The sequence below is a fragment of the Stegastes partitus genome, unplaced genomic scaffold (genome assembly GCF_000690725.1).
Source record: "Stegastes partitus isolate 25-593 unplaced genomic scaffold, Stegastes_partitus-1.0.2 Scaffold494, whole genome shotgun sequence".
Taxonomy (NCBI): domain Eukaryota; kingdom Metazoa; phylum Chordata; class Actinopteri; family Pomacentridae; genus Stegastes; species Stegastes partitus.
In genome coordinates, this window is record NW_007578225.1 from 287,877 (window position 1) to 312,558 (window position 24,682).

Here is a 24,682-nt window from a genome sequence, read left to right on the forward strand (position 1 = left end):
CATGCTGCCTGATTTGCTTGTGTACGCTCCTACGTGGACTATGTGTGTATGTACAGTGTGCGTCAACAGAAGCGGTGCACGGTGATGGCGAAGCTCCATGGGGGGTCTCTAATGCCTCCAGGGACTGTCGAGGTGATAATGCTTTCCTGCAGGCAGCCCCTGAGGTCCGCTCGCCTGCTGTTTGGACACTGCAGCCACGGCTCTGAGCCGCAGGACGCCGTTGGGGTCCTGCGTTAAGCGAGCAGCTGGATGCGAGTCTCAACAGCAGCAACCAGATTACAGAAACAAACTGGCTGCCTGAGCTTTAAATTGTTCTGGAGATGCGGATGTTGAGGCTCTTGTTTTCATTTCACACCTCAGGAGTGGACTTCTGCAGAACCAAACTAACCACCATAGACATCGTTTGAGAAACTGTTTTTTTTTTCCCGGTGTTTTCCTTATTTTACATATTACATGTTTTCATTATATTTTCTCCAAAGCTCATCTGTCTTTCATTCTCACAACTGGCTGAAGTATTCCTTGTGCTCTCACAGCGTTACAGCCTCTTCGGTGCATGCCTAGCACTGTAATCCTGTGTTATCTCAGCTTGCTCATGTAGGGTTCATTCCTCCCACCTCTAAAATTATACCCCAACTTAAAACTACAGTACCAGGCTTTAGCCTCTCTTTGTGTGTTCTGGCTTCTCAAACATAAGACAGCAGGCTTTGACTAATAGCCGTTACATTTTTTCATATGCTTTAGCGTATTATAACAGGCTGCTTAAGTAACCATGACTAACAATTTGACATTTTTCATGTAAGACAAGGGCAGGGAGCTTACACCCATGACTCATCGTGGGGATCTGTAATTATCTATAATTATCTGAAAGCATGACCCCTTTTTGACCCTTTCAAGACCAAACGTATCTTTTCTCAAGATCTCTTTGGCTTCCCTGCATCTTTGTTGTAGTTCATGTAAACATGTCTTATGGCCACTGATCTGCAGATCCCCACAAAAACATCAGCCTGGAGGAACAGAAGTGCATATGCAGGCTCGCCAAAGAAACCTCACACCAGTAATCTTATCTTCCATTCCGTGTGGAGATGGAGACAATGGTGAGGCGATGTGATTAGCAAGTGGTTAAATGTGTTGACATTCTTCTGCAATGAGATGTGGACTGAATTTGGAGGTGTTTGTTGTCCGTATTGTCCTTGGCAGAGGTGCGCGGTGGAATATTACCCTGCAGTTGTTGTTTTGAATCGGTTAATTGGCCGCCCTGTTCACCCTGATCTGTGTGGATTCAGCGCAGTCATCAGTCTGTGGATTTATTTCCTTTGACCCAGGATTGTTTGATAAATCCAGCGGCCATATTTGCATGTGATATGGAAGTGGAAGGCTAGTCAGGTTGTACGGTGGGTAGGACTCATCATACAACCTGACTGCTGCTTTGAGCAAACATTAGATTTATGTGCTGAATTATTAGAACTAATGTAAATAAGTTTATACTGATACGAGGGCACTTTATGTCTTGTTTGCTTTTGTGCTGCAACTACCAATTATTTTCATTGTCTCATTAATCTGTTGATTATTTTCTCGTTTATCAATTAGTTGTTTGGTGTATAAAATGTCAAATATTCCAGTAAACATAGGTCAGTAATTCCCAAAGCCAAAGATGTTTTGTTTTATCCACAACCCAGCGATATTCAGTGTAGAGGAAATCATAAAGAAACCAGAAAATATTCACATTTAAGAAGCTAGAATCAGAGAATTTCTGACACTCAACAGGTTGATCAATCATCAGAATAAATATGAATTCATACAATAATTATCTCATCATTCCAACCTGTGGTAAAGCAACAGGGCAACATATAACGTTATTGTCTCTCTGAGGAGCAACAACGCGCTCTCAGGTGTCTTCTCCTGATCGGTTTCTCGTGTTTACTCCTGTAAGCCAGATGACACATCTGTATTTGGTGATTCCTCCTCAGCCCTGATTACAAAACAGCGGACGCCGAACCGCAGCACAACACGGCGCATAAACCACGGCAAATATTTATTTCAAGATAATCAGTAAAGGTAAATGAACAAAATAAGAGATGCTGACTGGAGAGGCTGCCAGGTCTGCTGCTAACTGAAGAAGACTGGAAGGCCGTCATTCTTTTTTTTTTTTTCATTCCCATTTACTTGTTTAGACTGCTTGATTATCGAAAAAAAAAAAAAAAACCACTTACCATTTTCTGGTTTGACCTTACTTAAAGTCCTCCATTCTAGAATTTCAAGATGCCTCCCAGTTATCAAAACATCTGGAAGTTTCAAAAGCCCAAGTTTCATCTGACACCCCAGCAGAATCTAGTGCCACGTCGAAGGAGCACATGTTATTGTTTGTGTGATGTTTATCAGGATCAAGGGCTGAGTGCACAGCGTCAGCCATAACTTCTCTTAAAATCCTTCGTAGGTACATCTCGTGCCTCGGAAAGAGAAAGGCTCGTGAGTTAGTGTTCTCTGCACGGTTTCCTTGCGATTAAAGTTTTTGCCCTAATGAGGGTGTACGGCGGGAGCCCCCCCCTGCCCCCTGCTGGCCTATAGGTCCTTGTGATGGGCAGGCATTAGGCCAAGACTCAGGGGATGATAAGAGGGCAGACATGCGTGAAAAGGAGAGAGGAGATAACTATTCTCACCTGGGGGAAAAGGCCATATCAGATTCTCCCATCGCAATCACCTAAACAGATGAAGCTGTCAAAACAGATTTCACCCTGATGTTCTAAAGGGCTATCTCCAACTGCTATCACTGTCACCTCAGACAGATTAAAAAATATGGGCAGCAAACATGAAATGATTTTCCTGTACGACTCCTCCTCCTCCTCAAAGTTCTGTTTACGTCGCTTTTTTTTTTTTTCCTCCTTCTGGGTTGGTTGCCAGAGAGAGGCAGTAATATCCAGGGGTGACTGTGAGTTTCATAACAACAAAGCCCCCTAGGATTTGTAAAATGACCCCACCAAGCTGCAAGCCTGTTAAATAGAGCCTCTTCCACTAAACCCACTCAAGAGGCAATTTCTTGAAGACTCAAAGCAAGCACATACCTACAGAAAGCCCTATTCACATCACCCTCATGACCCAAACCGCAATCCCAGCATTCTGTCTGCCATAATAACCATCTCCAGTTTCTGCTTGTTTTCTGTGAACTCCACCTGAAATGGTTCAGTTGTTGTGTCACAAACTAGTGACTTGTTAACCACAAAAAAAAAAAATTGGGTAAACAGCAGCTGGATTTGCATTTTTAATAGCGCTTTTCTCCGGGAGCTTTCCACGTCCAGCTCAGTGTCAGTTTAGATGAGAGTTTAAAGAACGCTGAAGGCAGTGGAAATATACAAACATGCTAACAATATAAGAGGGTCTTTATTCAGTAGTAGTTCTCTATAGACCCTGAATAACCAAATCTGTGTAGTCCAGCATGGATGGCACTGAGACAGTTAGCACCAGTTTGCTCGCTAATTGTCAGTTGGCCCTCTTGTCTGTGTACAACATCCCCGCCGTGCAGGATTGCCGGCTCAGAGGGTTCTTTTCTTTCCAGTGGGCTCCTGAGAACGAAGAGAACATTGCTGGGAGTTAACTGCTCTCGTGATTGATGGTCCAAATAGCACGCTCGCTTGTCGTTTGTTTACCGACTTTATGACGGCGATGACAGGAACATGGAGTTTAGAAATATGCCTCCGTCTTTGTGGGTGCGATTGATTAGTTGGCCTTTTGAAAGTTTGCTCTCTGGGACTGATGGATTCAGGTCCATTGCACATCGTTTGATCTCCGGCTGTATTGCGGTTAGGTTATTAGACAATAATAGTGATTAAAATTTTCTTGGCATATTTGCGGTAGCTTCAGACACCATCTGTCTGGTCTAAACAGTAGACTCATTTTTAAGAATGCTCTCGGTATGGTTTTTGTCCTTTTTGATTTAATGTCAAGGATCATCAGTAACTTTTAGAGGCTCGACCGTAAGGCTGGAACAATAAAGCTCAGCCCACGTAAATCAGAAAAAGAAACAAGGAGGGATAACAATCACGCTACACAATGACTATTCCCCGCGTGGGGACCGTCGTATTTCTTATTGTGCCCTTCAAAAAGCAACTGTAAACATCCAAGCTGAACACAATGAATTGCTGCCGTAGTCGTGACTCTGACACTAAGGTTTTATTTAGTCAGTCATTTTAATGGTTCTCTGGGAACACGGTTTCAACCCTGAGTTGTTCTTGTGGTCCAATGTGTGGTTATAATTATGCGGATGGTGACTCTGTGTCCTCCTCCTCCTCCTGCAGGCTTCACACAGCGCAGAGGGCCATCAAACAGACCCAAGTGACAGTGCAGAAGATCGGGAAGGAGATTGAAGAAAAGCTGAGGACGACAGCGACCTGCACAGAGCGGGTGAGCGTCGCTGCCCATCAGCAACACATTCCAGCTCCTCAGCAGCTTCTCAGCAGCACTGCTGAGGCGGCTTGTTTGCTTAATCTTAGTCGCTGTTGGCGTTTCATCGGCTTATGGTGGAGCAAAAATATGGAGAGTTGAGGTGAATTTTGTGTTTTGAGAAAATATGTGAAGACATGCAGTTGGAGATGGGATGTTTTTGTAAGAACGTTAATTAACACCACGGAGCAGTAATTGCTGTGATCAGCGATAGCAGGCCTACTGGGTTCTCCACTCATAATAAGCATGGGCAAACTGTATTGTGCTTCATACTTAACAGGATTTAAGAGCTTGTATCACCTAAAGCCCTTGATGTAATTGTAACATAAAGCAATGTGCGATGTCGCTAAGCCCTTTTGGCAGCCATTGACTCTGTTTGTTTAGATAGCTCAGCTGAAAAGTGGAGAAAGAGCAATATCCCACTTGCCTCAATAATAGCGCTTTAACCAGAATCCCCTGTTTATGTTTCCACCTCCTGTCATATCCTCGACCAGGATCCACAGCAAAAGCAAGAAAGCATATTTAACATTTTTGGAATTGGCAGCCACACAGCTGTGAAAACGGAGCGCTGATCCCAGGTTTGACATTGTGTTTACTGTAAACATTCACTTCAAAAGCATCTCCTCTGTTGTGCTGCTATAAAAGCCCCGGGGCCGTTACACTTCAGCGTCTTTGTCCTGCAGGTAGACTCGCCTCTGGAGAAAGCATTTTCCTGGTCACAGGATTAAATACCTTACATGGTGAAGCTGTGGACTGCTCGGCTGGCTTTGGATCCACGCAAAGTTTCAAATCTCTGAAAAAAAAACGTGCGCGCTATTGCACAGACACCAAATTTAAAGATTTTGAGTGCCTCTTCAGAGAGCTAGAGCTAGACAGCTGTTACAGCTGTTGCTCTCCATCGGCTTTTGATATGCCTCGTTTTTTTGTTCCTTTCCCCAGACCTTCACCCTACCTATTAAAGCAGCTCCACCATAGCCTTCCCACAAAAACATTGAGGCTCCATTCCTTTTGCCACAAAGGATCCCTTTCAAAAAGTTGTCTCTGATATTTCCCCCTCACTGAAACATTCCTTACAGCCCCTTTCAGAGCTCGAATCAGCTAATAAATCACATAATCCTCGTCCTCTACCTTTTTGTGAGAGCCCCGGAGCTCGGAGTGAGTGGAGCATTGTGTGGCTCTTCTAAGGGTTTTCCCTCTCTGTACTATCCTTCTGTGCATGTCATGTAGAGCATGGATCAAAGGGGGACAGAGTGGAGGCCACCAACCCCTGCGCATGGCCCTTTCACCCTCTCACCCACACTCAGCCATTAATCTGCCGGGTTATAACATGCGCCCCCCCCCACGCCTGCTGCTTATTTACTCAGCTGACCCACCGCTGTTTGATGTTCAGTCGGAGTCAGACGGACCCTGGTGGTGGGTTACAGTCTCTTTCTCACACATACGCACACTCAAATGGCTGTGACCCACTTGTCAACTATGCCGCTCAGTGAAAGTGTAGGAGGCCCGCGATTCGTGCCAAAGCCGGCGGTGGTTAACATGCAAGCATCAGGGTGCGACACATCGGAGCGATGCAGGCTCTATCAGTCGTCTCTCCGTGACTGATACCCCTCTCTGTTTTCTCCACAAAGCTCTGAGAAATCTTCAAGCAGAGGCATACCTGTGTTTCTTCTGATCCTGGCTAAGATCGCTATCTAAGTGTGTGAGAGATGCCACAATCCCCGCTCGCCAACTACAGGACGGATAACAAGCCCTGCCAAGTCTCCACCATCCGTCTCATTCTCCATCGCGCTCCGTGTTTTTGTCTTCTAGCTAATATTGCATTTCTTTGTCATCATCCACACAGTCTTCAAAGATTGAGCCTTGAATCTTTAATTGTTTGGAAGTTATCAGTTCATCTCGGCTTATCATTTTTTAATGCATGGCTCTGTGAACCACATCCACATCCATCTGTCCGTGAAGCTCCAGTGCTGTTGCTCATTACATGGTTAGCTGCTCCCCCCTCTGCCAGATAGAGACATTAGGCCTGATGGAGGGACACCCCATAGATAGAGCAACATGTTGACTAATGACGTGCTCTCTGAAGCCGCTGCTGGCAGGAGTCGGGGCTTTGTTGTGGTTTTTCACTCAGGTTTCTCCATATCTACACATGTGCCTTAGCTTTAAACGTGCAGTGTTTCTTTAAATACGCTGAATGGGAGCCGAACACCCGTCGTCTTTTTTTTTTTTTCACAGCTATACTTCATTGAGTTATTTCATTCACATTTTTCCAGCTGGTCTATAGAATGAAACCGCTGCCCTCAAATCTTCTATCACACATATTTTCAACTTCCTGTGCTACCGCTAAAAACACATTCTTCGCTGTGATAACACCCTGATAACGTCACTGTCTGCATCAGTTTAAAAACACCTTGTGTTGACACCTGCCTGACTAGATGTCTGCTCGGGCTGAAGCCGGGAACAGCTGTTTCCCCCCCGCTTCCAGTCTATACGTTGAGCCGAGATAACCGCGTCCTTGCTGAAGCTTTACATTAGTGAGAGTAAAATCACAATATTATAACAATATCAGAGTAGGAAAAAGGCAAAGTCTGTAATAACATCAATAACACGCAAATTAGATTCATTTCGTTCAAATTCATTTCATTTGTGTGTTAAACCATAATAGAAAAAATACAACAAGAATTCCAGAGACTTTTAAAATATAATCCCCTGAACCCCAAAACCTGCTGGGGGTGTTGAAGACTCTATTGTTTTTAGAAAAAATCCCCAAATTACACCATTAATCAGACACAGCAGACACAATGGTTGGATTTTTACATCTGATTCTCCTCTAATCATGTGAAATGAGCAATTCTAAGCAAATCTAAGTTAATGTTTTTATCACAGTCACTTTATTGTACATGTGCCTTTTAAAAATCCTCCACAAACAAGCACTAGATTCTCTAAAAAACAAAAAACTTCTGTGCTCCTCTGGACTCACCTGACTGCCTCAGCGGTGACCACCAGTCGTGACAAACATTCAGACACTTTAGCCTGAACTGCAGGCTGTTTTCACACAGAGCAGAAAGCACACTTACATGGAAACAAGTTACAGAGACTGAGAAGGAAATAAAATATACTATAGCCGTAAAATTAATTTAGCAAGGCTCAGAAATGACATAGTTGTCAACAGCTTGCTGATAGACATCATGGTGAAATATCTGTCTGGAAGCGATGTGCAGTGAACAGTAATTAGAACATCTAGAGCTCATGCTGGTTTCATGTCTATTTTAATTTTTGTAAACTCAATAATCAAAGAAACTCAACTTTTTTCTTTTTTTGATTTATGCTGTTTTAATTGTGTCATTCTGACTTTTCTCTACTTCTAGCCATGGTTGTGCTGTTTCCACAGAGGTGCAGACATTTATATGACAGTGGAAAACCCACACTGACTGACGAATGTGACAGAAGCAAAAAAGAAAAACACCCCAAATTTCTTGCATCCATGTAAATGACTCAGTCAGTCGTGTCATGTGAGCTGGAAGTGTTACACACAAAAGGAATGCAGCTACCATCACCGCTGTTAAATTACACAAAAGCTTTTTTTTGGTCAAAGTGTTTGTAGTGGCGTAAGTAGATCAGCTGGACAGGTGAGTGAGGAAGCTGTCAGTTAGTCCCAGTTTGGACCCAAATATACCATGATGAGAAAAAGGTCCACTCTGCCAGAATAAGTGAAAACAGTGTGTGTTTTGTTGGTTGTTTTCACAAAATCAAATGCACGTCGCTAACAAACAAATTAACCAATGTACGTAGTAATGAGTGCATAATATGCAGGATTTGTGATTACATGACTTTAGTAAATGATGCAGGTCTAAAATGGGTGATTACATGAGCAATGAAACCAAAATGATCAACCCAGGTATAACGATGCTGAAAGTGCTCCAGTTCAGGTGTGACACCAGCCCTCACCCGCTCACATCTTATCAGAGCAGCTGCTTGACTGCTAAAAGCCGGAACTCCACACCACTTAACTTGCAGCCAGCCATTCCCCCGACCAAGGCTCATTACGGAGCCTTTGCAGCACTCAGAGGGCTCTCAGGGCTCAGTGAGATGTTTTGAATAGACAAATCGTCCTCTATGTTTCTTGTCATTAGATGTTCTCGGTGGATTTTGGATTAGCATTTGCCATCGTTGGCTCAGGGGATGTGTATTCCATCAGTGTGACATGGTATCAGTCTGCACAAACATGCCGTGTTTTTGAAGGACGTTTGGGGTCTTTTCAAAGGGTAATAAACACAGAAAACTGCTGCGACCACATACTAAATGTTTTCTTTCATCCTCTCTCTCTGTTTTCTCTTCATATCTCCCATCTCTGTTGTCTGTGAGCAGAAGAAGGAGCGCGAGTGCATGCAGCTACGCATTGCCGTGCTGCGCAGCGAGCTGCAGCGGCAGAGGAAGGCGCTTGGCAGGGAGATAGACCTTCGGCAGAAGGAGAGGGCACAGCTGCAGAAGAAAGGTAAACTTATACAACAGGTACTAATGTGCCTGTTAACACCCCGGCACCTTATACAAATCAGCTGGCCATGCTGTAAGCCCTTACGGCCTGATCTTAAGTGCTTTAGCAGCACATATAGGAAGATGATGAGTTATTAATTGTTTAGTTGATAAATTTACACAGAACACATAATTTGTTTCAGCCCTGAAAACGTCATTTTGGTTTATTTTTTGAACAGTGCTTCTCTGTTCCTGTTCTTTGAAGGAACACACGGTGCCATCAGGCTGTGTCCCTCACGCAGAAAACAAATGGCCTGCCACAGACACGAGCTAACAGCATTAAGTGCATATTGTTCCATACGCTCGTGTTTTTACCCCCTACCTTACTGCTAGAGCTAACACACAAATGGTAACAGAAATGAAAGGCACAGGACATTTTGCGTTACATAATCATCCTGTGAGATGGCCATTCAGTCCTCCTGCAACTCATTTAGTTGTCTCCAGCGTGCTGCATGACTTACATTCTACTTGTGTAAGAGGACTTAGCATAATGGTAAAAACACATGCAGCTACTTCCAGCCACATTCCCAATCCTTTTTGTGATTATCCACAAAAGGCCTGTTGCAGAATTGATGATAAATATAGTTGTGAAGGAGTTTTTCCATTTTGTTTGTGTTATAAAAAGCTCAGGTCGAACCGGGATGCCTTCATTTATAACGGTACAGTGAATTCCTTTGACACGGTTCCTCTGTAATAGCTTTTATATTTCAACTCATTTGCATCCCTCCAGAGTTAGACCAAGTCCCCGAACCCACCTCAGAATTAATGGCCTCTGTAATATCACACTGTTTTTCTAGTTAATGTGCCACCAGTTGCAGAGAAGTTCAGGACAAGCTCATTAGCGGGCAAATGGGTTCTGCACATGTCACGCTATAAATTCAGTTATTGAAATAGTGTTGATAATTTGTCTTGAATTTACGAGACGTATCGTTTGTCACTCCCAACATGTGATTTTGTTGTAGAAAATTCCACTTTGTAACACCTTGGTTAGGGTTTCAGTGTTGTCTGACAGCAGCAGGTAGACTGTGTGTGTGTGTGTGCTTTACTACCTGTTCAGTTCAGAGTACAGTAGAGTACAGTAGAGAAGGCTGTCACATACAGGAAACCTCACTCAGGCTCCCAGTCAGAGGCTCCGAGTCACTCAACACAAGCACACATGTACACACATAACGTACAGTATACAGAGGCATTCCTGTGGTTTGTGCAGCCTGTGCCAGGCCACTAGAGCAGGAGTGTTTGTGCAGCGGTGTCACTTAGTTAACCCTGTAAAGTCTGCAGCTCGTGACTCTGATGCCTGAAAGCCGAGGAGGGTTTCACTGCGGCCTGTTGGAAAATAAAAGCCTTCTGAAAAGTCGGTGTTAGTGAAGCTTGCACTGGCAAATATAGACGTGAACCCAAACACATATGCAGGTGTTCGTAGATATACAGCACAGTCGTGACTCAATGATCCGACCCTTAACAATCCTAAACCTGCTATCTGACAGGTTTTTAGGAAAAACGAACGGAACCCATGAAAAACAGCCTCAACATACCGACAGCCTTGGATTCTGACTCCAACATGACATTTAATGTCACCAACCAGGATAACGGCGTATTATCTGACTGAACAATCCCACAGATTGGCTACGTTCACACTGCAGGACTTGATGCTCAATGAGGATATTTTGTGAAATCCAATTTCTTTGTGAGTTCCTTCACGTTTCCAATTCAATGCGACTTGTATGTGATCTGCTGTGTGAACTTCATACGACCCAAAAGTGTCCCGCATGCGCAGAAGAGGACACGACGACGTCACACGCAGCGAGCGTGCTCAGTGTTTATGGAAGTAAACATGGATGGTGGCGCCGCTGCCGCTGCCACCGATGGTGGAAACAGAAGTGTGAGCGCTAACTAAACTAGCATCAGCAGCCAAGTACTGCCTGTGTGTTCTGGACACTTCCACCCCATCAGAGCGCTGCCTCGGGGTGGAAGTGTCCCCCGACCGCACAGAATATTCTGATTTTGATCATTAACTGGGCCTGAATATCCAGAGAGCAGAAAGTGCTATTGGGACCAGCCCTACTAGTTATTATAACAACTATGAACAATAAATACTAACAGCAAATGATCCTTCCAGCATCAAGCCCTCCTTGTATCTGGACCTCCGTCTTGACAATCCGACAGCCTTGCTGTCCGACATAGAAGAAGGTTTTACATTTGGTGTCGGATTATCGAGTCATGGCTGTATTTGCACCTTAATGCTTGTGTAGATTTTTTGATTGGGTTGCAGTATTTCTTTTTTTTACCTTTACCAAGTGTCATAGTTTATTTTGTACAGTTCTGCTTGTGAAAACACAGGTTTAATAGTTGATAAGCTGATTATCAACATTCACCTCGTTTATTGTTTAGTGATTCTGTCGAGGGCTTCGGTGTAACTAAAATGCTTCAGTCCTGCAGAATGAAAGCTGAATAGCTTCCAAATCTAAAGTAATAACACAGTATTACTAACAAGGGTAGTTTTGACTGTTATGTGGCAAATCAAACCTTTTCCTCGGCAGCCTTTAATGAGGTCGACTACAGATTTGGTCTTTTGCACCATCACCAGAACTGATGTTTGTCTGAGAGCTGCCCAGGTTGTTACTCCACCGGTTTCTGTTAGATCAGCTCGCTGTTTAGTCAAAGGGCAGGGCACCTCGCTGAGCCACCAAGCCGAGGTGGGGATTGTTCAAGACTAGCATGAAGTCTGTATGCACACACACACACACACACACACTAAGAGAGCACTAAGAGGGGTTTAGGGAGAAGTTTCCTTTGTGCAGCGATTCTAAAAAATGGCAGTTAATCCTCCGCCTCTTTACCTGTCACCACTCCGTCTGCAGCCAAAAGAACTCGCTGCTCTACTTCTCTGCAGCTCTTTCATGGCCTTCTCCCAAACCGGACAGGTGCTTATTAAGACACAGAAGAAAAAATGCCTTCAGCTGGTTATAAAGGGAAAAGGTATTCAAGGGTAAATTGAAATGCCGTCGATGAATAGGGCCGTGCTGAAGTCTTGTTTTTTTTTTTTTCTTTTCTTTTCTTTTCCCAGACTCATAACTCAAAAGCCATATGCTGCAGAGCTCTGCTGTACTTCCAGCTTGTTGTTTAACTGTTCCAATCAGCCTGCACACATTCATTTGTTTCTTGATCGGAAAAAACCCTGCATTAATTACAGACAGGATACTCTCTGAGACAGGTGTTTATAGTGCCTCATACAGCAGCTGATTTCATGTCTGATTGTATTTAGATTGGCACCACAATGTGTTTGTTTCATCTGATCTCATCTTTCACTTTGGAGACACATATGATTTTATCAATGGCAGCTTAGCTTTCATTTTGAAATTCTTCTCCGGAGACTTTATTGACTCGTCTGTCCAAAAACATACAAATTTGAGGCAGCACGATTAGTCCAGTTTAGTCCGAATCACACGAGCCAGTGGCTGAGGACTAATTCAATTAGAAGCAAGTGTTTAATTTGTTGAATTTTCACACATTCCGTTGCTTATTAGATGCAGGTTTCTTTTTCAAGTTTTATTGACAGCTTAACAGTGTGAGTAAGACCATCGCTATGCAATATATTCCCAGAGGGCGACCCGGTTGGACTGTTAATCTCCGCTCTTCGTCATGCTCTTTAGGATCTCATCTGTACCTGGCCGTGTGGTCTTCCTGTCTCTCCCACGTTCATAGGGCCCATTAGCAAATAACTCTTATCAACCTGTTATTCTCAGCAGCCCGGCCTCCCTCAACAACAGGAGGCCCACAAAACCCAAACATACGTGTAGGTTCTGCAGGTGCGTGCGTCAAACTCGTGAGCGAGCAGATAAAGATGAAAGTTGGGTGTTTTTGTGAAGTAACTGTTGCAGTGCTGCTGCAGGCCTGCTGATGCCTGTTCTGAGTGTGTCTCTGTTCACGTCGGTGCCATCCTGGACAGCGTTAGCATAATAAGCACTGAAAAGCATCAGCAGTCGCTATCATCCTGATGACAGGTTAACGACTAGCTGCTCAATGCCCGCTGATTTACAGTGATAGCAGTAAAATCAGAGCAGGAGTATAGACTTGAGAAAAGCTGTTGTTTTGCTCCTCGGCTTCAAACTCACGCTACGTCCACTCTATGTCTTCCACACATTCCATAACGGAGCCACGAGAGTCACTGTTTTTTTTTGTTTTTCTTTTTTTTTACAGCTGCGTATTGAAAATAAAAGTCTTTCTGTCCTCCCCCTGAAATTAAACGGTTCAGGTTTTGTGGGGTCACACTCTTGTCACAATTTCCTCCTGTCTAATTTCCCTCCTCCTGCCTTGAGCAGACGACATAAATCAGGCCCGTGAGCAGCATTTATTGTACTTAGCAACGGTAGTTATTCTCACGCTCTGCGACGCGGCCAGAGCTCCCGACCAATAAATGTCAGCGGTTGGGTTTCTCAAGTGCGAGGACCAGAGTTGCGTGAAGGTATGGTGCGCGAAGGTATTTGTCACCTCAGAGAAAAGGTCTCATATTGAAGCTATCATCATTAGGACTCCTTTAGCAGCAGCTCAGCTTTGCACACCGACTCCCACCAGCTGGCTGCTATCTTGACTCAGGATAAAGGCTGACAGGTACTGCACTCCAACACTCTGCCTAATAGCCTAATAGTCTACATTTCTAACCTTCTCCCGGCGTTTTTGTTATCGCCGCTGACATCCCGCTCTGTGTCTCTGTCACGGTCACTTTCTTCATAAACACTGTTCTCTGGGATCATTACAATCTCTACAGTTGTTTTCCAACCTGCAACTTCCAATACAATTCTAATGAAACTCCTAAAATGCATTTTTCTCAGGATCATATAGGCCTTTGAAACTGTTGAAACAGTGATCTTAATCTCATTTCACCGTCTGTGGTTTTCTTTTAATTTTATTTACATCACAGGCGGTTTTATTTTCATAATTTTCTGTCACAAAGTGAAACTTAATGCCTCCAAAACAGTAAGATCACTTCAGGTTAGAGGGATGAAAGCATGAGAAGATGGATGGACAGAGCAGATAGGACAGAAATGGGCATTACACGGACGCATTATGCAATTCAGAGCCATGCAGTGTTCAGATATGTATTTGTGTCATCACTCAGAACAGAGAGATGGCCTGTCTGATCTCTGCCTGACGCTATCGCTCCTCCTCACTAATCTGATGGAGATACTTCTGAGTACCTCTATCTCCTCCTTCACTCGCTCTAGTGCTCTCTCACCTTCTACCCTTATGATGCCAGTAGGACTCATGGATGCGTGTAGAAAACCATCGGAGCACATTTTTGATAATCTTAACTGCTCTAAAAACTCCCTTCTGACTTCAAGAACTAAAATTGGAAATGACTCCAAATTTAAAAAAAACAAAAAACAAAACAAGGAATGTTGTTTGTTTCCACTCAGGTTTTGACCTCTTACTCATCCTTCTGCTGTGTGTTGCTGGTTATACGTGCAGCTCAGTGCACGTTTACCCTGTTTACAGTACGCTAGACCAACACTAGTGCTGAAACGTGTAGTTAAAGTTTCACAAAACCTGACAAGTGTGGCCTTCTAGTCCACAGAAATGTTAAAGCCCTGCTTCTTCTTTTACCGTTCTCCTCTGCAATATTTAGAAATGATATGCAGACAGTAAAAAGTTCAGTTGCTAACATCAATCACTAAGGCGACAGGAGGAGCAACAAGAAAGGTTGAGTTTGACATATGTCTTATTATTTAATATCCACACGTCGTACATGCTCTTCTCTTTTATGGTCATCACTTTAATCTACTGCAGAGTGAATATTTAGCTGAAGCTTGACTAAAAAAAATATTATATTACCCATAAATCTTATCGCAATATCTGTCAGAAAAATCGCAGCTGGATATTTTCCTCAAAACATTCATCCCTTCTCTTATAGATCGAAACTGATTGAACTGAGTAGCAGATATATGACTAGTTTTACTGCACGCAGTACAACAGGTTGATCCGAGTCACGATGTCTTATTATGGGATGATATAATGTCCATCTGCGAGGCCCCAGCACAGATGAAGAGCGCTCATTTCTTGCCACTTTCACTGCTACAGATTTTTTCCCCCTCTAATTTTGCATTTTCTTTTTACATTGTTTTGCTGCATTTCAAAAGTTTCCTCTTAATAATCACACGGAAACTTGACTATTGCCAGTTCTTTATCTGTCAGCAAAATTACAAGAAAGCTATGAGGCCGAACTACATTAAATGCTGTAAAGGGGTTGGAGGATGAGCAAAGGAAGAAGTGTTTTGAGTAAAGAATAAAAGTCTTCCCACATGTATTCAATCTTTTTTTTTTAATTAAGAGAAAGAAATTAGAATTTAAGAGGGCTGGGTGTCTTTGAAAGATGTGAGAACTAATGTTAAATCCAGATGTGTTTCATATCTGGGAGTTATATTATGGGATGGACTTAGTGATGATTTGGTCTCTGTTGAGTTTCAAAAAAATGTTGAAAGGTAAAATAATTAAGGATTACAATGTAAAATGACTGATGTGTGAAATGATTAAGAGGGATAATTTAGAGTAAATCTTGTCATGTTTTTTTCTTTTCTTCTTTGCATTCCTGATATTCTGGGTTATTTGATAGCTTGTACAGGATTGGCAACAATAAGCCTCGGCTTCAGCCTCTTCCTTTATCGGTTACAGAGCTTGTTATATTTTTTTGTGAGAAAAAAAATGTCAATTCAAGTGTGTCAGCTGAATGCTCACAATTCAAATTTTGCACTGTAGATTGTAACTGAAATAAACCATTCATTCATTCATTCATTCATTCATTCATTCATTCAAAACCTTTTCAATTTTCATTGCAGATCTGGATCACTTTGTTTACCAGGGTCAGATTGGGCACTGGCCTTGGTGGGGATCTGTGTTCTCCAGTATAGACCCTGATGCCTATAAGCAGACACTCATGTGTTAAATCTGATCCCATTTAACTCTCTTGTCAACTTCTTTCCGCTCTTCCTAGCAGCTCATTAGTCTCTCACAGTTGAGACGTTACAGTATGTCGTAACTGATGCATTCTACATGAAGGCACCTGACATGCACCCCGTTCAAAGGCCCGAGCCTTGTGTGATTCACCTGAAATGCAGAGGCACTGACACAGACACCTGCTGCATGAGTTTGGATCTCTTTCCTCATCGTAAATAGTGAGGCCTACCATCTTAGGGAAGAACCTCATTACCGATGTTTACCTTCACATTCTGAGAACAGAAGATGTGATTTTTGGCACACAGAGCGTTGCTTCGTGGTTCTGTTCTCTCCTCATCACCAGTGCCTGATACGAATTGGACTCATCGCACCTGATAGTCAGTCTCACATTAACGCTCGTATTAGGACTGTAATCCAATTGTTTTCATAATTATCACAAGGCATATACACTGAACTACTTTTTAAGCTTCCAGCAGAGAGGGAGAGAGCACTAAATATGCATCCACTTCTTTCTGTTTATTCTCCAAAGTGGGGACGAATGCAGGAGAAAAACACGACGCGAACATGTGTTTTGGTTGTTTTGTCTTGCTGTTTATTTCCAGTAGGGATCATATGTAATCGTTGCTGTGAAATAGAACTCAGCAGACATTTGAAGCTGAAATTGAGTGAATTGTCTTTGGTTTAATATGCATTACTAGCTTTTTAAAAAATAACACGAAACTTTAAGGAATGTCTTTGTTGCATTTGCCTGCTGCTGTATAAATATATATAACATGATGCTGTATGAACACAGATCTGAGAAATATTCTGTCACAACCCCAAATTATAGTTTATATCTTTCCGGTTTCATGCTACACTGAGACATTGTGAGCTTGCCAATCTTGCGGTTACACAACTTCCACATGCTGTATCATCACTGTCCCTTATCTGTCTGATTTTATTTATTTGCCCAACTCTGTATTTACAGAGTCTGACAAATCCTATAATCTGCCTGCATATGTTGTTTGGTTTTATATGGTGTCAAAAGGAAATGGTCTGGGCCTGATCAAAAGAGCTGTTTGATCTTGCCTAAGTGTAACAGTGGATGGAAGCCAACCACACACAAGCCCACCTGGCTGTTCAGATGTAGCAGAACAGAACACACACCTGATAATTTACCTTTTTTCTTTTTTCTGTCTCAATCAGAGGAAGCGTTTTCTGCTCAGCACGAGAGTCTCAAGGAGGAGAAAGAATCCCTAACCAAACTGCAGAAGGAATGCACGGCCAAAAGGTACGTTTAAAGCTGTAATTAGCTATTGCTTTATTCCCGCACAGAAAAACACTTACGATGCATTTATCCCTGTCAGATGGACGTTATCCAGGGCAGCCTGCTGCATGACATTGCACAATGTGTTGCTCAGCCTTATTAAATCGTGATGAGATTACGCCCTGCACCCTGCCTCCCACCTTGCTCTTTCAAAACAAGGGGATGTTTTTGCGGATGGTGCTGCCTATTTATGTGTTCTCAAGAACACTTACAGCACATTGTGCTAAAACGCCTGTTGGCCGTTGTTTGCCTTGGCCTACGGGCAGACGTGTGCGGCGGGTGCAGACGCTGGATCCAGCTTTGTTTATCTGAGAAGTACCTGGCAGTCACAGAGGGTAAACCAGAGCCCCGGGAAGGCCAGCAGGGGCCAAGAGACCCAGCAAACAGGAAATTAACGCCGACACTTGTGCATCTGCCTAACATCCATTCCTCAGAAATATCTGTGTCGTCTGAGTTTCTCATGGAAGTGTCTCTTTTCATTTAACTTTCTTAGTGTTTCGACAGCGGAAGGTTACGCTGAGCATGCACACGTTTCCCATTCCTGTTGAATATTTTTCTGCTGATGATGAACAGCTTATCTCGCAAAAAGTAGGACTGAAAGGCAACACTCAGGATCTTTACTGGTGGTGTCTTCAGCTACAGTACATGTATTCGGTGATTTCAGTGTACTGTTTGAAAATATAAAAGCATACTTGAATCACTAAACAACCCCACTTTGGTCACAAGTAGTAGAAAACAACTAAATACATTTACTCAGTAGTGCACTTCTTTACTGAACAGTTTTCATGGACTCATGGTTTAGTATTTCCCCGATGCTAGTCTGTTCTAATGGATAGACTTGGAAAGCATAGGGAATATGCACTTTTTAATTCTTGCTTCATGCTTTCTTGCCCATCTTCATGCTTAATGCAAAAAAACATACAGTAAACTTGAACAAAACAATTATTTATTAAAGATGAAACTCGTGTTTATCAGTGTTTTTGGCTTCAATAAAGCCTCGTTGGGATTTGTCACGTTTTAGATGTTTCGGAATTGTTTGCAGTTTAGAGACATTTCCCCTCTCAACTTCTGAGAATGTTGTAGATAAACAACTGCCAGAAGAGGTCCAATTATCAACAATTTTGTAGCAAAGAGTAAAAAAAAAAAATTTATAAATTTGTGTAGCAACACTCTTTGGAGGGAACCTAAAACTAGGTCAATCTCAACCAGCTGCACAAGTGAAATGCTGCTTATTCACTGATGCAATAATGCATAAGTATCCCTGGAGCTGTCCTGGAGCAACAGTACGCCAACTCGAAGCTTTCCTCGCCTCGCACAGAAATGGTGCCAAGCACTTGAGTTTTGGGTCAATGATGTATATATATGCGGCTTTACACTATACAGTTATTCCATGAAGTGGGAGCTACGCCGCTTGTTTCCAGGTGATGCAGAAAACTTTTTAAAGCACCCTTGTAAGTTGCTTTCCCATCTGGCAAAGTTAGATGAGATGTTCAGTGTGACTTTCATTTGGACAGTGATGCAAGATTTGTCATTTTGTAAACCATCACGGTGGATCTGCAAGAAAGCAGTCAAGGTGCCATTGCAGGATTTCCTCTACCACAGAAAGACTAAGACTCGGTGTCTTTACTCCGGCATGGCTGGAAAGACTGAAAGAAGCTGTCGTAACATTGCATGAACCTGACCTTTAATTCCTGTTTGGGGCAGAAAATGTGGTATAAACTGAAACACTGACACTTGGGCCTATCTAGAGTAAGCCTTCACTTTACTGCGGCTGCAGCTATGTCTTGGTATCACACGTTAGAACATATTTTAATGTAAAAGGCTGGTTTTGCCATTGACAACCCATCCAGCTGTATTCCACAAATGAAAATTGGTGATACACAGCGATTGTTCTTCCTAGACATACAGATTACAGTAATCCACTTGTATTTTTATGAAGCAAACCAGTGTTGCCAGCTTTCTTTTTCAGTATGGTACAGACAGGATTTGGAGAAAAATGTAAATAACTTCCTTGAAATATTTTTTTTAACCCCCCAACTACCACCAGGCCCAGACTTTAAGCCGCTAAAAACCAAGGAAAAACCCTGGAAGTGCAGAGTTTCTGCTTTAATTCACAGGATGTAACAAAAGCTTTGGATTAACCATTTAGGAATTTCAGCCATTTCCTGTTTTACTGGGTCAAAAACAAGTGGTCATAGTAACATGATTACAAATAACAGGAGAATTTTTTTATATTTGGAAGCAAATCCTTTGTAGTCAGCCTGAAGTCTGGAACCCTTGGATAGTCAGATGCTGCTTGTTTATTGCCTTCAGTTTTGTTCTTAGAAAGTAAAAAAGCATGCTCTACTGGGCAGAGGTCCGTTTGTCTGCATTGAGAAGCTCTTGCTTTGCTTTTACAGTGTGTCTTGGGTCATTATCCGTCTCCACCGTGAACTACTGTCCTTTCACTTTTGCAGCATTTGACTGAATCTGATGAGGGGGTATAATGCAGCTTTAAACACTTCCAAATCCATCCTGATGTTTGTATCAGCAGTCACATCATCAATAAACACCAGTGACCAAGTTCTGTTGGCAGCCACATGGCCGGGGCCGTACCACTGCCCCCACCATGTTTGACAGATGTTGTGGTCTGCTTCCTTTCCCTCTCCATTCTCTTCCCTTCCCATCAGTGGGAGTTCATCAGAGTTCCTCTGTTCAAAGAGTCCTGTTCCAGAACTAATCAGGCTGTTTTCCATGTAGCGACGTCCAATCTGGCCTTTGTGCTCGTGAGTGTTACCAGTTGTTCATATCTTAGGTAAATCCTCTGTGTTTACATTCATGAGGGTATTTCTTGGTTGTAGATGATACTTGGACCCCCTTTAGAGTGACTTGACTTCTTTACGTGGAAATAATTCTGCCATCATCCCCTTCAGTTGTCTCCTGTGGTCCTCTGAACCCTTTGGTGTTGCACCTTCTTTCTAAGAATGGATCAAACTGTCGATTTGGCAACTCCTGAAGTCTCTGTTCTCTCTCTTTGATGGCGTTCTTCTGTTTTGACAGCTTGGTAATGGCCTCTTTCAGTTGCATCGACACCTCTTTGGAACACATGCCGAGAGTTCCCATGAACGGCTACCAAATGCAAATTCAACACTTGGAATCGATTCCGGACCTTTTGATCTACTTAATTTGTCATGAAATAGCCGAGAAACAAGCCACATCTGGACTTGAACATGCTTTTCAATCAATTTTCCGATTACTTTCGAGCCTGTAAAAATGGAGAGACTATGTAAAAAAAACAAAAAACATGTTTGCAATTCCTAAAATGTAATTAATGCAATATTTCTGTCAAACCCTTTGAACTGAGGCTCCACTGTGGTAGTGGACAGAAGGAAAGTTCCGATTGTGTCACTGCCTAAACACTTATGGACCCAACTGAACCTGTCCGATGACTATATCAGCAGCCTGTTAGCTTAGCTTAGCACAAAAGCTGCAAAGACGGTAATACAATTTGCTTATTAGCATTCTGGAGATTACAGCTTATGTGCCATAATCGGAGCCAAACAAACAACATATAGTCATTCCTAGAGTGATGATTGTCAGTATTATTTAATGAGATTTATAGGATTGTGTTGCTCGTCGCCAGCACCAGGCTAATTGTTTCCCTCTATTTACAGTCTTGGTGCTAAGCTAAGCTAATCTGCTTGTTCCCAAAACCATCCAACTCTGCTGATCTGCACTTTTGCTTAATTGGGATTCTGAACACAGGACTAGCCGATTCTGAGTGACTGTTTACTGTGAGAATTGCTGTAGGGGGAAACATGGGTTTGCATGTTGTAGGAGAAACATTGCCGTAACCACGGCTTAACCGCTTAGACAAGGTAAACACAAGCTGATGATTATTACACATCTCACTTACAGAAAGCTGCCACACGCTGAGAAATAGAAAAATGATAAGAGACTACTCAGCACAGACGAAGCCAAGTGGGGAAATTCAAATGAAAGGCATCCATTTCGACAAGCCTTTTCCTGTCAGAATCCCTCTTTATCCGCGTGAAATGATGGCTATTACTCACCCTGCTCCACGAGTGGCAGGGCAAGTGTTGTACAGGACACTCGATAAGAAAGTCACTCAGACTTACTCATTCAGGAGGCTCGCTTTGTTTACTATTAATTGCAAAACTTAACGTAAAGTCTATTTACCCTTTGAACACCATGTGAATACTTGCTTTACTTTTCCTTTAGTCCTTGCAACAGCTGTGAAATGCAAACGTCTCTCAGTGATATTGTATTACTGTTGGATTTTTGGAGGAACATCTGCCAGGACATTTGCTTTCCAACATTTGCTGTATATAAAACGTTGAATAGCTTCCAATGAGAACATTTATTTACGTGAGACTTGTAATATAACAAGTCCTGTGCAGTTTCTGTGGAGACATTTTGAGGAATAACATGACTTTTTTTTTTGCCAAACAGAAAAAAATCTCTCTGACTGCGAGTGTCTGAAGCATGCCAGTTGCTGTTTTACCACTAGTGTCGAGCACTCGTTGCAAATTAGATAATAAATAGGTTAACCAGCACTACATGTTACAACAGCAGCACTGTCTCATCAAATAGGACATTTTGTACAGATTTCACGGTTCAGTTCCCAGAGGATGAATCCTGCTCATCGATTTGTTTTAAATTGTTTCGCCAGAGTGAAATGTCTTGTTTGATGGCTTGTCATGAACTGGTATGCAGACATTTAAGGTCTAGAGAGGATGAATTCTTATCGCTTTGATGATCCCCCGACTGTTCAACTACTGCATCGTCACATCAAAGTTAAAACAAACCAAAATATCAGCATGTTAGTACTGTCAATGCAAGCTTACTGGTGTTAGAATGTAGCTCAGAGCACTGCTGTGTGTATTTAAAGTTGAGGAAAAGGTCCAGCACACATATGGTACATGTCAACGGGGAGGTTTTTGGACACAAAGAGTCAATCACTTGATGCCACTATGGTGTAACGATACATCTAATGTCTGCCTCTACAACCATATAAACTTCTGACTGCACCTGACTGGACGAACACTTTACCTGTAATCTGCTCCTGGATTTCTAACTGGATCACCATGGCAGCTCATTTGGAAATTTTAGGTTTTTACATTTTTATACTTTTATATAAAAGAAAAACATCCATCCATCCATCCATCCATCCATCCATCCATCCATCCATCCATCCATCCATCCATCCATCCATCCATCCATCCATCCATCCATCCATTTGCTTCCACTTATCTGGGGTCGGGTCCCGGGGGTCATTCCAGACTTCCCTCCCCCCGGCGACACTTTCCAGCTCTGCCTGGGGGACCCCGAGGCATTCCCAGGCCGGCTGAGAGATATAATCCCTCCAGCGGGTTCTGGGTCTGCCCCGGGGTCTCCTCCCAGGTGGACATGTTCAGAAGACCCCCACAAGAAGCCTCTCTGGAGGCAACCGAATCAGATGTCCAAACCACCTCAGCTGGCTCCTTTTGACGCCAAGGAGTAGCGGCTCTACTCCGAGCTGGGCAGTTGCTAAATCTGTCTTTATTCTTTTGTTTTTTGACTAAGGTTAGTTTAAGAGTTTTTCTGGAGTTTTCAGAGGCAGCAAGAGCCCACTGCATGCCACGATCAGATCACAGATCAGTAGAAGATGTTGTGCCCTGTGCTAAAACATAAATATCACATACACACTCAGAAACAGTATCGCCTTAATCGGGTCAAACTGCAGAACCTCTCACTGTAAAACAAGCATGAAACAAGCTTTACCCTTTTTCAGAACATAACTGCAGAGTTTCTTCCACTCCTCTGTAATCATGGCTCAAGCTGGGGTCAATGAACCCTGCACAGCTAATAAGGGTGGTCATATTATGTGACCATAATGTGGTTATTGTAATATCTAATATCCTTATAATTTTTTTAGTTCGAATACAATTGGAGATGACACAGCGATGAGTGCATTATGAGTGCGCTTCTCTTCGAGGCCCAGAGCAAAGCAGACGGGGCTAATTTCCTTCTTTCCCCATCATTAACTTGCTATCACAGCGTCATCTTGCATACATAAACTCACTCCCTGCTCGTCATTAATCTTTTATATTTTCAGTAACTGTAATTGTCTGTAAGCTTTACGGTGGGTCCCTGTGGGGCAGTAACGAGCTTGATTACATCTTCGCTTCCTCCCATCTCTTCCAGCTCCTTCCCCTCTGATCTCTTTTTCTCGTCTCTCCACTGCCTCACTGCTCCCTAACTCCTCTACTCCTGCCGGCCAGTTACTCATTGTGTGTCGTACTTGTTTTACCTCCACAGAGAACAGTTCCTCAAGTCCAACGCCCAGCTCACCTTCCGCTGTCGCCAGCTCCTCTCTGAGCTCTCCTACATCTACCCCATCGACGTGGTGAGTCGGGCCTGATGGTGCTCTGCTGCATGACACATTGTTAACATGACAACTCCATATAATTGTACGGTCAAGGCTTCCATTTAAGATACAGCAACCAGGTGATGGTGGCTATAATTACATGTGCAACAGTTCCCGTCCTTAGTCCAAGGTAATGTCTGTTTCTGATTATCAATTTCACGCCAGTGTTCTCAGGGATCATCCAAAGTCATCGCCTCTCTCTTTCCCATGCTTCACATATATATATATATTACTGTCGCTTGGTTTTGTAAAAAAAATTGGCAAATCATTGAAATGCTGACAACACAGGACAATGGCTCAATAATTTAAAACATGCCTCTCTGCCAGCTGCACGGCTGCATCCGTCCCACATGGGGATTCGTCTCATGTGGGTCTGGTTCTGCTGTCATTGTCTTTAACATGAAACCTCTAATTTTATTCCGCAGGCCAATCAGTCAGATTATGTCATCTGTGGAGTGAAGCTGCCAAACTCAGAGGACTTCCAAGGTAATTTGTTATGCGCCTGTTTGGGGTGTTTTACGGATATTGGAGGATAAGGCAGGCTGAACAAATGTTTTGTCTTAATGCTTGTGGTGATATGCAGATGCGTGGTGAAGCAGAACCATTTAACATTTGATGATTTCATGGTATGGGTGATGTCATCATCTTGGCTACTGCACATGGTAATTTTGCATATAGTTATTACTGTGCTAAGGTATTACAGTCTTTACATGCATGAATGGCATAATTTAATAATGACAGGTATGTCATTTTAATGCATAAAAGACATAATGACATAATTGTGTCATCAATCAGGGGTGAATGATTTTACTAGCTGGAACTGATTAATTTCCCTTTACTGTTGCTTGTTCTATACAATTAGAATTAAATGCACGCGCACATAACAACACGTCTTGACATGAGTCGACTATGATTGACTATCACATCAACACAACTATTCCCGGGTACATTTTTGTTGCATATTTTAGTTTCTTTTATTCTTTTCTCCTCCTTATTTTCATTCGTCTGTTTCTCACCAACACAGTAAGAACCGAGAATACGATATAATTTAAGCA

General features: G+C 42.8%; 1 protein-coding gene across 1 annotated transcript in view; it reads left to right on the top strand.

The window, feature by feature from the left end:
- Positions 1–24,682, top strand: part of uvrag (UV radiation resistance associated gene) — a 101,925-nt gene that overhangs the window by 11,854 nt on the left and 65,389 nt on the right. The window contains exons 7-11 of the mRNA XM_008287293.1: positions 4,290–4,395; positions 8,800–8,926; positions 17,098–17,182; positions 23,519–23,606; positions 24,053–24,113. Coding sequence (XP_008285515.1) covers positions 4,290–4,395; positions 8,800–8,926; positions 17,098–17,182; positions 23,519–23,606; positions 24,053–24,113 — 467 coding nt within the window. The remainder of the gene's footprint in view (positions 1–4,289; positions 4,396–8,799; positions 8,927–17,097; positions 17,183–23,518; positions 23,607–24,052; positions 24,114–24,682) is intronic.